This window comes from Lissotriton vulgaris, unplaced genomic scaffold (genome assembly GCF_964263255.1).
Source record: "Lissotriton vulgaris unplaced genomic scaffold, aLisVul1.2 SCAFFOLD_1111, whole genome shotgun sequence".
NCBI lineage: Eukaryota > Metazoa > Chordata > Amphibia > Caudata > Salamandridae > Lissotriton > Lissotriton vulgaris.
The window spans coordinates 335,841-354,299 of record NW_028253888.1 but is presented as its reverse complement, the minus strand read 5'-3'; the positions used below and the strand labels follow the sequence as shown (position 1 = coordinate 354,299).

The following is an 18,459-nucleotide window of genomic DNA, read 5'->3' as shown; positions in this document are numbered from 1 at the left end:
TAAAAAAAATCCTTGGTGTCTAGTGGGCTTTCTGCCCCTGGGAAGAAGATCAGGTGTAATTTCCCCCATCTGTCTCCATGGGGGAACAAAAGGGTGTTATATGCATACAGAGGTGGGGGCATGGCCATGCCCTGTTGGGTATCCCCACGACAATATTTTTATATAAAAACCAAAAAATGTCTGTTTTTTAGTTGCCTTTCTGCTCCCCGTCAAGACGGATCGGGATAACTGCCCCATCTGTCCCCCAGGGGAGGCAAAAAGAATGAATGCTTTGAGGGGGTTAGAGGAAGCACAATCCCTTATCCAAGGGGCCACTCCCTCATTGCTGGTAGTTAGTAGGTGGATCCCTTCTTGAGGATCACTCTCCTGTGGTGAGCCCCAGACAGAGATCCACTGGGCAGAATATTCATTGGAAAGAGGAAATTCTCCACTTTCCAATGATGCCTCTCCTAGTAAGGAACAGTGCTGGGGGTAGGATATGCTGCCAAGCACCTATTCAGTGAAAGTGAAACAAACCCTTAGGCTTGTTTTACTTTCATTTTTGTAGAGGAATGACGTCAGCATCCCCTGTTTGCTGATCGTCATTACAAACAAAACAAGTTCAGGCTGCTCAGTGAGCTCTTCCCAGTAGCCCGAGCCTCTGGGAAAAAAGGAAACGTTCTCAGGCAGACCATTAGAGGGCCCTTTCAAATACGCCCTTTGGAGTCAGTGCGGCATTCAGCCATTGAGGGACGACCGTGAATAAGGGGCTAAAACAGAAAAGTTTGATAACCAGACAGCAGCATTCTTGCTCTGAAACTCTGAACCAGGCCCTAAGTACAGTAATTGGATTATTCTCTCATTCTAGACACACTTACCTTCCAGCCTTCTCTTCACTGCAGGTGAGGTGTCACACATCAACAAGAACTGTCCTGCAAATAAAAATAAAAATAGTCTTCCTGTGTTTTTTTCATTGTAACTTCTGAGAGCTTTGTGGAAATGATTTCTCGTTAAAAGTGATATGGTGCATTCTTTGACGATTAAGCCTCTATTTGAGATTTTCTGTGGCTCTACACGAAATTATGAATATGTTGATGCCTCAAAGCTCCTTAGGTGGAGAGATGTATTTTTGGATAGTGCTCAGATTTTTGACAGATGCACAGGTGTTCAATCAGAGTCTAATCAGACTGGTGGGTTTTTTATTTCATAACTTTTAGGATTATAGTGGAATGCCTTAACCACAAGTAATTACATTCACAGTGGATAGCAGGCTGGCTAAATGGAGTCTGATAGATTAATTTTAGTGTTTGAAAACAACTCAAAATACCTATAAATCGCAATCAATTTGACTGAACATTCATCACACAGTTCTTACACTCCCTGGGGTATGCGGACTTATAGGTGTAATCAGCCCATTACCAGAAGCACACTTCGTGCATGCTTGATACCTTCTGCGTTAAAATTGCTTCATAATAAGACCTACTCAGTACTGAATGTGATTGTGACTTACATCCTATTTAGTATTAAATCTTTTTATTGAACAAAAGACTCTCATATAATGCAGCAAATATACAGCAGACAGTGCATATGTGATAAGTGCTATATATGAAACAAGAACGTCAGGGAAAGGCTTTTTAGAAGGCTTACACAGCAAAAAGGACCTCTGTTCCAAACCGAAAGGCGGCTGAATCAGTAGCGAAAGTGAAAATGCCAGGAGAGAGAACGATCGTCACCACCACCCGGCCCAGACCCCAACCCCCTCTTAGCCTACCCACCCTCCACCCTCATTCCAGGTTCAATTCCTCACACCAAACACGCATCCAGTCACTCAACCTTAGATCAAGCATCGGGCTGAGACAGCCGCAACAGCCGTAGGTAATGGGGGCAGGTCACCTCCCTGAATTCTGAGGCCAATAGGGATAAGAAGGGTTGCCAAAACTCTGTATATTTAGCCCCCTCTCCCGCTTTCACCAGGGACAGTTTCTCCATGCCCAAGACTGACCAAAGTCTGCCCAACCAACTCTGCATGGTGGGTACCTGTGATGTGCGCCATAAGGCCAGAATAGTCTGAACGGCGGAGCCCAGAGCTATTGCGATTAACCTCCCTCTTCGAGCCCTCAGGAGGAAATTAATGGCATTGGGAAGCCCTAAGAGAACATAGGCCGGAAATCTTGGAATCTCCGTATTAAAGTGAGTATCTATCTCATCAAGGACCACCTTCCAGTATCCCTGAATGTGTGTGCAATCCCACAAGAGGTGTGTCAATGTACCTGTCTCTGAGCAGCCCCTTGAACAGGACGCATCCTTGGTATGATCCATCTCATGCAACCTTTCAGGCGTGTAATACTAGTATGACACCAGCTTGGTAAAAGTGTCCGTCAGGCCCATGTGGTAAGCAGAGTGTCGGGCCCGATAAAAATGTCTTCCCACTCCTTATTGCTCAGGTCTCTTCCCAGCTCCCTCTCCCAGCGTGCCCTCCCCGCATTATAAACTCGGAAATATCGCTCCAGTAACATTCGGTAGAGGTCCGATATAAGCTGTTTGTCCGTCGTCCTGGAGAGAAGCCAGTACTCATATTGGCTGAGCTTTCGGTCAGCCCCCTCTCGCACTCGAGGGTCAAGCGCCCAGTGACACACCTGGAAATAACGGAGGCGCTCTGATTTTGGAAGGCCATGATCCTGACGTAAGCGCTCAAAAGGTAACACTCCCCTACCGGAGTACATGTGGAATAAAACCCGACAGCCTGCCGGGCACCACCAAGCAAACGCCCGCACATCACTACCGGGCCCGAAGTCCGGATTTTCCAGCAGCGGTGTCATGGGCGACGGAAACGTCGTCAGATCATGTCGAGCGTTAGTCTGGTCCCACACCTCCAGAGGCACTCTGGTGATGAAAAAGGCGTATAGGTTAGGGGGTCGGTGTTGTCTACGGAGGAAGGGGACTTCCTGCAGTGGGCGGCCCGCCACCGCCTGATCCTGAAAGAGCCAGTGCCGCTCCGACTCCCACCTACTCCACTCCAATAAGGTGCGGAGTTGCGTCGCCTGGTAGTATACCATCAGATCAGGCAGCCCCAGTCCTCCTTTCTCTGGAGGGAGCATCGCCAGCCCCAGTTTTATCCTTGGGTGCCTTCCTTTCCAGATAAACTGCACAAGTTCCGATTGAGTTTGGCGCATCCAACCCTCTGGTGGTCGGAGCGGGATAGCGTGGAAGATATACAAAACCTGTGGCAAGATGCTCATCTTTACTGCCGGCACCTGTCCTAGCCAGGATAGTGGCAAATGCCGCCAACGTCCCAGCTCCGCCCAGATAGTACGGCAGAGGGTGGCATAGTTGATATGCACCGTGTCCTGCAAAGTTGCCACCAATTGAATCCCCAAATAAGGGACCGCCTCCAAAGACCAGCGGAAGGGAAAGCACTCCTCCAAGGAGGAGCGAGTCTGGTGTTCCAGGGAGAGATCCAGAGCCAGCGATTTTGCCATATTTAATTTAAAACCAGAGGCCCCCGCAAATGCATCGGGAATCTCGACACTGGCCAGCAGGGATTCCTTCGGGGTGGCCAAAGAAAGGAGCACATCATCAGCATATAAACTGATTGTGTGGATGTAGCCTCCAAATGTTATCCCTTGAACTCTAGGATCCATCCTCAGGGCCTGCGCTAGCAGTTCCATGTATAATGCAAAAAGTAGGGGGGAGAGTGGGCACCCCTGCCGGGTCCCGCGTTCTATGGGGAAGCGGGATGATGAACAGCCATTGACGCGTACAGTCGCCGTGGGAAAGGTATAACAATTCAGCACCCAAGTGCGGAATTTGGCACCCAGTCCTGCCTTTATCAGCACTTGTTCCAGATAAGGCCAATGGACCCGATCAAATGCCTTCTTAGCGTCAATCGCCAGCATCTTGAATTCGCCAGGCAATCTTGTGGCCCGTTCAATCAGGTGGAGCGCTCTCTTGGTATTGTCGGCCGTCTGTCGTTCGGGGATAAATCCCACCTGATCCGGGTCAACCGACCCCTGCATGTGGGGCGCTAGCTGGGCAGCGAGGATGCTAGTATAAAGCTTGAGGTGGGAGATGGGTCTATAGGCTCCACATTGCGTGTGGTCTTTCCCAGGTTTAGGGATGACAGCGATGGTGGCCTCCATCAGGTCCCTCGGAATAGCACCTGGTTCTGAAAATGAGTTAAAAGAGCGGTGAGCAGCGGAGCCATTTGGAGGCAGAAGGTCTTGTAAAAGATCGTGGTGTAACCATCTGGGCCCAAAGCCTTAGCTAATTTGAGTCGTGAGATCGCAGAAATCACCTTCTCTGGCCGGATCGCCCTCTCCAGTGTCTCCGACTGCTCAGGTGAAACAGTGGGCAGGACGACAGCCCATAAGAACGCTGCACTATCTGCAGGGTCAAGTCTGGCTCCGGTATGCTAAAGGCATTCGCTATGTCCCTATCCCCGGTAACTCTATTTCCCGCCTGTGTGGTTATCTCTTGTACCGTGTGGCGCTATAACCGCCCCCTGAGCGCCTTTCCCATTAGACGCCCGCATGGGTCCCCGCCTGTGTAATACATATGACGGACCCTCAAAGCCGCATACTCGGCGCGAGCTGTTGACGTGCCAGACGAGCTGTCTCCAAACTCTCCGTGCCCCTGCTCTTTGATGAATCTTCTCTAACTCGCGAGTATGAGCCGACAGTTCCTCTCTTTTACGTGCCCGCTCCACCGCCGAGAGCGCTATATATTCGCCGCTTAGCACCGCCTTAAGCGCCGCCCAGTGTGTGGCCTGTGAAGTGGCAGAAGGCTGATTATGGGCCATGTTCTCTTTTATGGCCCCCTTGATTTTATCTATAACCTCCTTCCGATGGAGTAACGCATCGCGCAGTCTCCAACAGCGCGGAGCGCGGGCGAGGGGCGGGAAAGAGAACACTGCTGTGAGTGGCGCATATTCTGACAGCGTGGGAGGCCAGCGCAGTAAGTGAGGTGGATGTCAACAGGTAGTCTAGGCGAGCATAGGTCTTGTGAGCACTGGAGTTGTACGTGTAATCCCTGGTACCCGGGTGAAAGCTCCGCCAAAGATCGGTCAACCCCAGCTCTCTCATCCTGCAATGTCCACCCTCTGACAGAGTGCCTGACTGTGAATAGTGCTGCCCCAATCTGTCCTGGAGGTTATCAAAGACCAAGTTAAGATCCCCCGTATCACAATATGTCTATCGGGTGACGTGGCAGTCTCACTAAGAATTTGGTGAAAAAACTTGTCTTGTCCCTCATTAGGTGCATATACTGAGCTGGCCGTGAAAGTGTCCTCCCCCAATGAAAATCTGTAGGAGAGCAGCCGCCCCTTAATTTCAGCGCTTTTCTGTAGAACCTTGCCTCTGAAGCGGTGGGACACCAATATAGCAACTCTCGCAGTCTTCGTGGAAGCAGAAGAGAAAAATTGCGTTGGGAAATGGCGAGACTTCAGCCTATGGCAATCCTTGAGCAAAAGGTCAAATATCCGCTTTCGAGTCCTCCAGGAGAGACAAGACCGCCCTGCGCTTTACTGGGTTGTTCAAGCCTCGGACATTCAAAGTGAGGAGGGACATGTCAGTCGCCGGCATAAGCATCCCTCAATCTTCCAAGCTGTATCCCCTGAGACAGAGTCCCAACTGAAGCCTGTCCCTCTCTCGTTCCCCTCTCTGCGAGCCAAGCCTCTGCCCTTCTGCCAACCTCCTGTAAGCCAACGTCCTCACACACATCCATACATACCTGAACCTGGAACCCCTCCCCCCACCCTGCCAAACTACCCCCAAGAACGCAGATCAGTCCCCGTCTCCCTACCCTCAACCCCAACCCGCTGCCCCCCTAACCCCAACTGAGAACTCCACAATAGACATAAGAGTCCTGGACCAGTCACAACCTTGTTCAGTCCCATGGAAGAAGTCAGTAAAGGGAAACGTGGCACTAGCAACCCCTGTGCTGTCGCTGTGTTGCACCTCAAACCCGAGGAGGTCCCTCCGGGCGGTTCTGGCAATCCCCAGGGAAGCAGGGCGATGACTACGGGACAGTCCTTCAATTGCATTCTTCCGAACCCGGACTCCACTTGGCGCCAGCACTCCAGACGCTGTACCCGCCTCCTGTCTGTCGGGTGAGGGCCTCAGGACCTGGGCCTCGATTTCTGTGCTCACTGCCCACTTTCGGCTGGTCTCCTTCATCCAACGCTGCCGCGGCCGCCGTCCTCTACATCGTCCTCCAGCCTCTGGTAGTCGCGGGGTCCCCTGAGCACCTTCTTATCTTGCCCCAGTTGTGGCGACAGTTCACCCCAGCAGCACCCCACGCGGGGTAGGCCCCGAAGCCTGGGCCTCGAGTTTCGCACTCCAGAGGTCTGTTGCAACTCTGGGAGCGCTCACCCCGTCTATCACCTCCGCCGTCCGTGTAGCCGGCTCAACTGCACCTCGACCCCCGGTGCTCCGGCTCTCCTCCGTCTCCGCCGTCCCTCTGACCGGGCCACACACCTCGTGAGCCCCGTAGGCCTCCTCCTGCAGGGGTGCGCGGCCGATGTAAGCGCCACGGGAGGAAACCACCGCGTTGGGCAGCCGTGGCAGTCACCGCAACACCGTCAGGTCGGTCGCTGCAACCCCGTGCCTGGGGCTGTAAAAGGCGTGATCTGGGGGGTGGGGGTTTGAACTGTCTATGGGTCAATTACAAGGGCCCGGACCGGGAGCCTTACAGACTTGCGTCTGCTGCGGTCGCCATCTTGGCCACGCCCCCTTACATCCTATTTAGAGGTGCTACTCTCCTTCTTGATTGCAGTTGGCATTCCTCTTTGAAGTCGAATGCAGCAGATGAGTACATACAACAGGGCAATAAAGAAAGTGTATATGGTTTTAATTTTTTTATAGCAGCAACATTTATGCTTACCTTTCTGCATTCAAGAGTAAAAGGCAGCGGCGGCCAGCACAGGTAAATGCGGTTGGGTGGAGTGGGAGGGTAGAGAAGCCGACAGATGACGGAATAGGTATAAATAAATAAATATGCTCAAGATGAGTAGCTCTGTCATCAGCATATATTCATCCAAACATGCTGTGTTCGGTGATCTTTGTGGTAACTTGTGTTAATGTTCAGTTGTTGAGCCTGGTGTTTCGCAGGCCAGTTTGATGTTTAAAAATAACTGGTACTCCCTAATCCGAAATGTATTAACAATGTATGATTTGGGCGTTGCCCGTCATGTGCCATTGAAACTTAATTAAGTTGATTGTGAGAAAAAAAAAACACACAATACCTATTCTGTTGTCTGTCCGCTTCCCCCGCTTCACCCTGCCCCGCCCCACTGCACTTAACCTGTTCCTGCTGCCGCTGGTAAAAGGGTGCTAAAGGTAAAAAACGCATGCTCAAATACATTTTAAAAAATGCATAGAAAATCCCACCAAACTGCTGAAATAACCTATTTCTGTTCCATTTATTTGTACTCTTCCTACTACTGCAGGAAGAAAAAGAAGTGTCCTAAGTGTGCTACCTAATTTGTAGCCTTATATCCATAAGCAACACAGTGCCAACATTCATATAGGAGTAAACACTATAATGTGAACTACATACTGTGCCAGGAGGCAGATTAGCGTGCTGTTAGCACTATAATCGTGCATGAATCTATCCCCATAAGATATTGTGTCTCTTCCTTTGGTGTCATGCAGCAGCACATCCTAGGCTCAACTTAGATGTCACACCAACTAATACCCTTTACATCCATTCACGCATGCACCCGCATGCATTCCAGAGGCCAGATAGCAGAACTTCAAAGACACTTCAGCAGGCAATCGGCTCTATAAATGACAATAACAATTCAAATAATAAAAGAGCATCTAATTCATGCATGTATTTTAATTTCTTCACCAAACAATGACAGAGTACCTAAATTAAGGTAAAGAATGTTTAAAAGTATCTTTTCATTATAGTACAATGTACAGTTTCATTTTCCAGACTTACACAAAATCAAATTGTTTCCAGCAATGTTGTTATAAATTGAGTGAATTTGGTAATTAAAACATCAGAGGATGACAGTTCATCATTTCTACCTATTGCGGAAGTGTTCAGTAAAACCCGGCCTAGCAGACCATAAAACAGGCCCACAACCAGTCAAAGCAAGCCACAACTCATAACATTTTAGCATCAAATGAAGCGTCAGTCTTGAGTATCTGCTTTTGCTTGACAGGTACTTGGTCTCCATTCTCATATACTGTGTCTTGAGCGCCTCAGCGCTTATTGGTGTAGGCCTTGTGGTACATTGTGGCATCTTTATTCCATGAGCTCTCCCCAAGAGCAAGGTGGCAGGGCTTTCTCCTGTCATGAAATGAGGAGTATAATGGTAGGCACAAAGGCGTGGGCATAAAGCAAACTTCTGGCTGATGCCTTCCAGCACAGCATGCTGCGCAAACATTTTCAAAGTATTTATAAATGATTCGACAGAGCGATTTGTCTATGGCCAGGAAAGTATGCTTTCAGATTTTTGATGCTCAAATGATTAAGAAAGTCACTCAACTATCAGCTATTAAAGGGTGGACCGTTGTCAGATTTGAGAATAGAGGGAACATCACATGTTGTGAAAATGTCATCCAGCCTCTCGATTACTCTTTCATGTGTGGTTGATGATAGGTCTTCCACTAAAGTAAAACATGAGTAGTCATCAACTACTACTATGAGATGATGTCCATTATTGAGGGGTCAACCGCAATCCTCTATTAAGCTTGCTTAGGTAGATCAGACATTCTTAAAGGGTGCTGAGTCATTTTGGGAGACAGGCAGTTGCACATGCTCCCTTTCAACTCATTCGTCAAGACACAGGATCCACACTTGATCCCTGAAAGCTCTTTTAGTAGTGGCAACGCCATGGTGTCCTTCATGTGTCAGTGCAATAATTTGTTGCCTCATACTTTCAGGTAAAACTATCCTTGCAACTCTGAGTCCAGACCATCAGGTGTAACAGAAAGTTCTTCATGAACACTCGAATTTCTTGTACGCACCATCATCTTTATGAGGTCAAGTATGCTTCCTCCATGATTGTGCTGTAATGGTTTCTTTGAGTTTAAGCATAGCATTTCTTTGTCAGTATTAGTAACTGTCAGAATCTGTTCAAAGGAAAGAGCTGCAGGCGCCCTTGATTTTACTATGAAATTGATGTAGGCCTCAGCCACTTTGGACATTGTAATCATACTCCTGCAGACGCAATCCCCACCTCTCGATGCATGGGGACAGGTCGGCTTTCGGATTTCTGAAGATGGCGAGCAACGCCTGATTATCTGTGACAAGTGTGAAGTGCTTTCTATACAGAAACACATCTAGGCTTTATTACTCCTGTTGAAAATAAGCACGTTCAGTCTGAGATCGACTCTGGCTAGCTTAGCCACAAGAACGCCTCTCTCTGTTATGTCTCTTAGAGCTCAATCGGTGCCACCGCATCAGGCGCTGGCTTGGGGTGAGGGGGCATCATTTGTACAAGCATTTTGTCATTTAAAAAGCACCTGCTGCGGCGGAGTTCATTGGCTCCAGCAATTGACAGGCATCAATTAAAATGCCAAGATAACTCTGGTGATTAATGTCTTCCTGGAAAGAGACAGAGTTTTGACTCATCCAAAGGTAATGCAGTGTGTTAAACTGACTGCTGCTAAGAATTGAGCCAGTAACTCACAAACAGCTGCGTGTAAACTGCAAGGAATATGTTAGAGCCATATGTTTTTTTTCCCAGTCTTTCGGCATCCTAATCTTGCCAAAAGGGCAATTTGGGTAGAAAAAAATTCTTCTTATTAAAGAGACCCCCTAACACTGGTGTTACATTTTAAATTCTGAATGTATTATAAGGACTCTTAAACTATATTGCCTACCAGTATCGATGACATGTCACTCCTCCACTACACCTTGTACTCCTGTCTAATGTAACATTTCCCATACACTGATTTACAAACATATGATTGTCTCTGTCCAATGTGTGTGTGATGTAAAGTGCTCTGACACCTTAAAATGGTATGAGTGGTGCTATTAAACTAAATGAATCCGAGGGACAGTAATTCTAGAGACTTGAAGGGCACTGTTAAAGGGCGGTGGTGAGGGAATCCGTGGCAGAGGTGGTCATTGGGGGAGCATTAACAAACATTGTTGGAGAGGGCGCCACCAGTGCTAAAGCCGGCCCTGTCTTAGAGTGGCCCTTACAGTGAAAAAATCACAAATATACCTAAAGCAGTAGCTGGCCATGCCGAAGCAGGATCTCAACATGGTCCCATCTTCTAGATGTCAAGTAGACGACAAAGCTTATACCTTGTTCTTCTTCACCGTAAAGAAAGGATATATGCTGTTCTTGCTGCTTAGCCAGTGTGAAGGTCGTGTGGAATGTTGGAGCGAGATGATGCTGTGGAATGTTGAATGAGTGAGGTTGGCAGTTGGTGGATGGGCTGAGCAGCAGGAAGGCTGCTCCTGTTGGGGCTCTCTGTTCTTTTACTCCTGAACTTACCATTATAATAAATGCCGTCTAAGATACCCACGAGTTGGATCTTCATTTGTAGAGATAAGCACTTCAACGTTTGCACTTTATGCACTTTTCCACTTTACATACTTCTGCATTTTGGGAACAGCAACATTCTTCCATAGTCCTGAATTTGGTCATAGATCAATTCCTGCGTTGTAGCACCATCTCATAGACTGAAAGGAGTTTTTTTTTTCCTGAAAGTTAGAGTTGGATGTTAAGAAAGTGGCAACAATGCATAATACTGCTAGATCATGGTGTTTGTATGTCCTCTACCAGCTACATCAAGATTACTATCTATATGCTAGTCACAAATCAGGAGCAGATTTTTTTTTAACAAGCTCTTTTTTAAAAATTGTTGGCACTTTGATTTTTGCACTTTATGCCAATGCTCTGATGGGTATTATCTAGCTTATGTGGAGAGAACCATGAGTCACCTTGAGGCACAAGCACGTTGCACTTTAAGGTGGTCTCGATGGTGGTGAAAATGCGATAATTTGCAACTTACCGAAGAGGTGCAAGCACAAGCTTGTGGGCAGGTGCCAGGTCAAGGCGCCACATATTTCTTGGGGTGGGCTGAGGAGGGGAGTTCTCCTGGTGGGGCCAGAGAGGGTGTCAGAAGTGGGTGGAATGGGCACTAAGGGTTTGCAGATAAAAAAGAGCAAGGTAAAATCAGGTAGGGAAGGGGTAAGCTTTAAAAGCATGAGTTGAAGTCTGAGGGGATTGATAAGCCCAGCGATGTTTCAAAGCTGGCTTAAGGATCAACTTCAGGGACCTAACGATTGGAAGGTTAGTTCAAAGGTAACATGGAGACTTTTTTTACATAATGTGTGATGGTATGTTCAAACTGAGGAAATGGCGCAAAGGATAAAGATAATCTCACATAATATACATGGTATTTTAAATGCTTGAAAAGTGGGGCACTGTTAAAATTGCTTGTATCTTTTTCTCTCGAGGTATTATTTCTGCAGGAAACACATTTTAAGATTGCTACCTCCAAATTGTAATTGCCAAAGAAGTTGTCTCACGCGCATTATACTTCAGCCAAGGTGGCAGCTCAGGGAGTAGGTATTTTGTTTGCAAATACGTTAGACTGCTGAAATGTATGTTGAAATATAGCATTTTATTGGCATACACTTAAACACATGAAACAACATCCTGCATCTCTGGATAGCTCCAGTAATGCAAAGACAATGATAGGGCCCTCCCTGCAGAATGGGCACAGTGAGGGCTGTCCCTACACTGCAGGGGCCTGCTCAGTAAAGAAGAGTGACTTTCCAGGGCATTTATTTAATATTCCATGCCATTGCATGCGTTCTGAAAGGCCTACAATGGCATGGCTTAGAGGGTGAGCTGGCCCCCTCCACAACAAGAAACCCTGGGGGCTCCCAAGACCTCCAGGCTGGGAACGCCTCAGTTACAACCCTGGCTAGATCCACATCTACACACTTTCCACCTTTCTATCTTTCTCTCTCCTACTATATCTGTAAACTTGTGTTCTTCTCTTATCAGTATCCCAGAACCTGTGCACCCTTCCTTGTATATCTCCATGTTCTTTTCTTCAGACTTCCTCTGTCTATCGCTTCTTCACACCTTTTAGTCAGTAGTGGTCGGTGGTGGGAGTAGCTCCGGGCAGTGACATGGGGAGGGGGAGGCGCAGGGTGGGGGGTAGTAATTTATGGATTACGGAGGATTACAGGTATGTAAACATATGAATAAATAAATAAAATGTTGTTGCGTGCACTGCAACACAATTTGTTTTATTTATTTATATGTTTACTTACCTGTAATCCTCCATAACCCATAGAATACTACCGCCCACCCTACCACTCCCCCTCCCCACGTCACCGCCCGGCAGCTACTCGCACCACGGACCGCGACTGCTTTTAGCCGCCCTGCACCTCATCTTTTCCTTACTCCCTATACACCCCAATCTTTCCATTTTCTTTTCCCTATTTCTCTCTATTCTCCATTTTGCCTATATTCTACAATATCACTTTCTCTTCTGTATCCTTTTGATTTCCTCACCACTCTCCAGTGTATCGCTGCCTTCTGCTCTGTATCCCTCTCTGTTTCTCATATTTTTCCATACTCCCTCGTATTTCTCCACACTCCTCTTTTCCTTATACCCTGTATTTTGGTTCCTTTTCGTTACCTGCCCACAGCCCAGTATATCTCCCTTTACCAATTATCTCAAGAAAGATAGAAGGTAGAGAGAGAGAGGTGGGTACAGAGAGAAGAACAGAAGCACCAAGATGGACAGAAACAGAGATGTAGAGGGAAGATAAAGGGACAGAGAGAGGGACACATACTGGCTGAAAGAGGGACAGGGACAGATGTAAAGAGAAAGAGAGAGCAAGACATTTTCAGACTGACAGTTTCAGACAGACAGACAGACAGACAGACAGACAGACAGATAGATAAGGGATTTGATGTACTAACATAATTAACAGAATTTTCCTAATTTCACAACTTGGACATTGCTATTCCTAATGTATGTAATTTTATTTTTAATTTGCAATTTCTACTAGGTCACAAATCAACCTATCTCATGAATATTATTTGGGTAGGTCACAATTTAAGAGCCGTTAGGAATGACAGCTAAATCGGGGATGGTGCCTGCTAGGGTCAGCAGACCACCATGTCTGTGATGTCTGTGATTGCTTTTTAATAAAGCAATCTCTTTTTTTTTCATTTTAATGCAGCCCATTTTTCTTAAAGGAAAATGTTATGCGTTTAAAAAAAGAAAATGAAATACTTAAATATAATTTTTCAAGATTAGGCAGTGGTCCCTAGTACCATTTCCTGCTCCTAAAACAAATATATATTTTACATTCTCAAAGAGGAAGTGCTCCACTCCTTCCATTTGTGAATGGGTTACCACCACTTTTAAATTGGTGGTAAAGTATTACATTTCTGTGACCAGAATTCAGTCATAAAACATTCATACTTTCTACTGCAAATCGGTATTTGTAAGACACGCCCAATGTACGACACTTCCAGATACCAATTCACAAATGCAAATTATGATAACATTTGTTACAAATTGCAATTTGCCTTTTGTAGATCAAAATAAGCTTTTTTTCGGTCACAAACACCTCATTCTGCAAATTAGCCTGCTTGCATCCTCAAAAACCCTTTGTACATCTTGCTCATTGATAGGAATGGACAAATAGACATGACATAAGTAGATTTAGCTAGATATGTCTAGTGAGGATAGGTAGGTAACAACAGATAGAGATAGATAGATAGATTGATCGATCGATCGATCGATCGATCGATCGATCGACAGACAGATAGATAGAACTATAGGTGCAGAAAGAAACGCACAGTTTACAAAGACAGAAATGTGTAGAGAGACTGAGATAGATTGAAAGATGGAACATCTACATGTCATTCCCCTTTGGGAAGGTCAGCATTGAGGTAATTGCATAAGCTAGGGAGACTCTAGCACTTAAGGGATGACACTCTATTGTCATTAGATAGCATATTCCTTTGTTTTGATGAATTACCAAAACATTCTACCTCATCACCTTCTACTCCTAATCTCAGGTCATTCCTGGTCTCTACCCCACCATACACCTGCTGCCACCACAGCTTCACTTTGATACCCTACATTTGCAATCCAAATAACCAACTAAGCTTGCTCTCATATCAATACCATCATAGCTTCCATCTGTCACTCTCAACATTCATTGAATTTTCTCAAAATCAAATACCACCCCAGTATCTGTCTGTATATCATACTCACACACTCTCCTACCTACACCATTGTCTTTTAATAGATAATGTGGCTGATTTAGAGGTTGACAGACAGAGTGCAGTCTGCAAGGATAATGGAGAGCATTTCCCCGCCATCCCGATTGTACTCAATCTGTCAAATTTAAGAATAACAGCCGGCCCAGTGGTCATCTCTATACCTTGAAATAAACCATTGTCAAGGTCAGGTCCCTTCAAAGTGCAAAGAGTTTAGTGAAAAGCATTGATTATTTTTTTACAAAATAAGTGCAGGGTCTTTAGCTAGGAGGCAGCTTGCACCAGGCCAGTTCTCCTTTTAAAATCTATTTAAAACAGATCAACGACTAGCCATGAAAGTGGGGTGAGGATGTGGCGTAATGGCCAGAGCTCCCAACTTCAGAGCGGTGGCTCAGTATCCTGGGATTCTTGGCAAATCACTTAATCTCCCCATAGATGAATGTGTCCTTAACTGGTGTTCATGAAAAGTGTCAGTGTTGATGATTAAGTGCAGGTGCTAAGCACTTATGCCTAGATGCATCAACCTTTTTAGGAAGTGCAAACGGTGCGATTCGCAAAAATCGGCCTTTTGCACTTCCTAAAATGGTTTTTGGGATGCATCAAGCATTTTTGGAAATTCGCTTTTTTTTGCGAGTTCCAAAAATGCGATTGCATTTAAGGAATCGCAAATTTGCGATTCCTCAAATGCAATGCATCATTCTGAAAACATTTGCGATTCTCAAAATTGCAAATGCAAATTACCACGAAGTTGAACTTCGTGGTAATTTGAAAAACTGTTTAAAAACGCACAAAAATGCATTTTTTAAACTGTTAAGTTACAGACACACATGTCCTTAGGACATGTGTGTCTGTAACTTACATGTAAAAGTGCATTTCATGGATGCAGGGGGGGTCCTTTGGACCCCCCTCTCCACCCTTGAAAGGCTTTGTTGCATTCTGATTTCAAATTGCGAATTCGCAATTCCCATTCATTCCTATAGGCATTTCAGCCCATAGGAATGAATGGGAATTGCAAATTCGCAATTTGAAACTCGCAATTTTATTGCGATCCGGTAAAAATTCGGATTTTTACCGAATCTCAATAAAATAGCGAAATTAATGATGCATTGCCATTTGCGATTCCTTATTTGCGATTCCTTATTTTTCGCAAATAAGGAATCGCAAATGACAACGTTGATGCATCTAGGGGTTAGAAACCAATGGTTAAATTAACAAGTGAGCACCTCGAGTGCCTTACGGGTGAGTAGTCACACGTTACAAGCCACCTGATTGATTGATTGGTTGATTGATTGATTGATTGATTGGAAACTTTCAATATGAATGAATGCCAAGCTTCTGACCGATCTTTATTTCCTGGTAGTCAGTCTTCTCTAAGTGCAGTATGCCTAAATTGAATGGATGCAAATAATTAATCACAGGTTTTCCTCTCAAGTGAGTGCATATAAAAATAATAATGTCAGCCCCAATAATTCACTCTTAAGAAAGGAAATTACTGCATTTCTGTTCTCCGGAAATCCATTCATGAGCTGAATGGTTTGTGTTTGGCTCATGTTTATACTCATTAGAATACTTTGTAACGCTACAGTGTTGTATTACCTAATGGATATGAATTGTGTTCTACCTTTCAGAAATTACTTCAGCAAAGAGAATCAGTTAACTACAAACTTACATGCCTCAAACATTAGTTTATTTCACCTAGGTGTATTTTTGTACACACCTATTTTGTCACAAGGCTATTATTTAAACCAGTAGATAATGTGTGCTTTTCTCCCACGACCTTTTGAAAGACCTATGGAATGAGTACATGATGAGATCAATGAGTAGAGATGTTTGCCATTGTATTTGCCATAACTGGACACGTTTTACTTTATTTTTTGGTTCCTGGTTATGAGGAGCTAATAATATAAGTAAAGCAATAGAGCAAGTTTGGATATTTATATCGAACTGATAACACTGCAGGAGTCTCAATTGAATGATTAATTTCTAGCCAAAATGTGTTTTGAGCAGATGTAATCGATAAGCTAGTCATGCCCTCCTCTGAGGGGAAGGTACAGCCAGATTGATGTGAGGCATGTTGTGATATATTGCCCTTATAAGAAGATACATTACGTTTTTATTGATTATATTATATTCATGTTTAACACTATCTGTACTGTATTTCACCAAAAGTGAACAATACTCTTTCAGTGCTGATGAAAGCAATCTTTGATATGTTCTCTCTTTCCTCCTTCAGGTAATGCGTTTGTGGTGAGCCTGGCGTTTGCAGACCTGGTTGTGGCCTTATACCCGTACCCGCTGGTGCTAGTAGCCATCTTCAACAATGGATGGGCCATGGGTAAAATGCATTGCACCGTGAGTGGATTCGTCATGGGGGTGAGCGTCATTGGATCCATCTTCAACATCACCGGGATTGCCATCAACAGATATTGCTATATTTGCCACAGCTTTGTCTACGACAAATTATATAGCACATGGAATACAATGCTCTACGTCTGCCTAATTTGGACCTTCACTGTGGTGGCTATTGTTCCAAATTTCTTTCTTGGTTCCTTGGAGTACGATTCCCGGATATATTCGTGCACTTTTGTTCAGACGGCCAGCTCCTCTTACACCATAGTGGTGGTGGTCATCCATTTTATTGTCCCTATATCTGTTGTGTCCTTCTGTTACCTGCGGATCTGGATCCTGGTCATTCAAGTACGAAAGAAAGTGAAGTCGGAGACAAAGCCCAGAATGAAGCAAAGCGACTTCAGGAACTTCCTCACAATGTTTGTGGTTTTTGTCCTTTTTGCTTTCTGCTGGGCGCCCCTGAACCTGATTGGACTGGCAGTGGCAATAAATCCCTCAGAAGTTGCTCCTAAGATTCCAGAGTGGCTGTTCGTTGTCAGCTACTTCATGGCCTACTCTAACAGTTGCCTTAATGCAATAATTTATGGTCTGCTAAATCAGAATTTTAGGAGAGAGTACAAGCGGATTCTTATGTCCCTCTGGTCGCCAAGACTATTCTTTCAAGAAACATCGAGGGGCGGAACCGAGGGACCAAAAAGCAAGCCGTCACCTGCTTTAAATAACAATAACCAAATGAAAACAGATACCTTATAAAATGTCATGGAACATGCCAAACCATGGCAGCCAATATGAGCTACCATGATAGTGCTAACTACACTCACTAACTTTTCGTTGAACTAACACATGCTGCATTAATAGAAAATTTTAGTGTTAAATGAACACTGTGCTTTTGTTAATCTTCCAGTGCACCCTCCTCAATTTTTTAATATTAAACATGAGGATATTTTACCTTGTAACTCTGTTACTAACAACGTTTAGGAGGCATACAGTAAGTATATGGTCAATACATGGCAGATATGAGAAGTGCAATGTATTACAAAGTGTTGCTTTATTTCTCATCAGATAATTCATTTTCAATGAGTACATATACTTTTAGAAAATAAAAATACAAATGTACACATATTTTTCTTCAAGAAATTTACTCTGTAAAACTTTGCAATAAAATCATGTGTAACATGCTTCCTATTTGGTATTCACTGTTTCAGAAATGTATTGAATCTACAATATATATATCAATGCAAATGTAAACTATTCATTTTTGAGGCAGGATTTTTGTTTTCCTCAATGTAAACAGCATAGCAACATGTAATCTAACATATTAATTTCAGTCAAATAGGAGCTCAATTAAGCAGTCAATTTAGTTGATCACGGTGGATGTTATATTTATAGATGATCAACAAAAACGTTTGAAATGTTGAAAAGGAAATCTAGGAGTAGGAGTTCTGTCACTTCAGTAAAGAGTACATCTGAAGGCAATTTCACTAATCTGAATGTCAAAATCAAGAAGCAAACAATTCACATCGATTGGCCCTCCAGCCCTTATCTGCCATCACATGTTTTATGTCCACTGCTAATCAACGTAAGTCATTCTTACCATGATGCTGTCACCCATACTGAAATGTCACATATGATACATGTATCTGTTTTACTCACTTTTTCAATGTTGTGATTTGGAACTCTTTGGTGGAAAAAAAACCTGTTATTGATATCTTCCCTGGTATAATTATGTATATTTGCATGGCCCTTATTCTGATTCAGAATCCACAATGCACTTGAAAATCCAATTTCTAGTGTTAAAACAATGAAAAATGAAATTGATATTTCAATGTTGTGATTGAACCAAAAGAAAAAAAACTTCGGGTTTGTTTCATAAAAGCAAAGTCATCCTCTGCACGTGTGGGCAGAAT

At 44.6% G+C, this 18,459-nt stretch overlaps 1 protein-coding gene across 1 annotated transcript in view; it reads left to right on the top strand.

Annotated features, from left to right (window-relative positions):
• LOC147660716 (melatonin receptor type 1A-like) overlaps positions 1-17,605 on the top strand; it is a 48,563-nt gene extending 30,958 nt beyond the window's left edge. The window contains exon 2 of the mRNA XM_086951513.1: positions 16,437-17,605. Coding sequence (XP_086807639.1) covers positions 16,437-17,305 — 869 coding nt within the window. The 3' untranslated portion in view covers positions 17,306-17,605. The remainder of the gene's footprint in view (positions 1-16,436) is intronic.
• Positions 17,606-18,459: the final 854 nt, after the last annotated feature.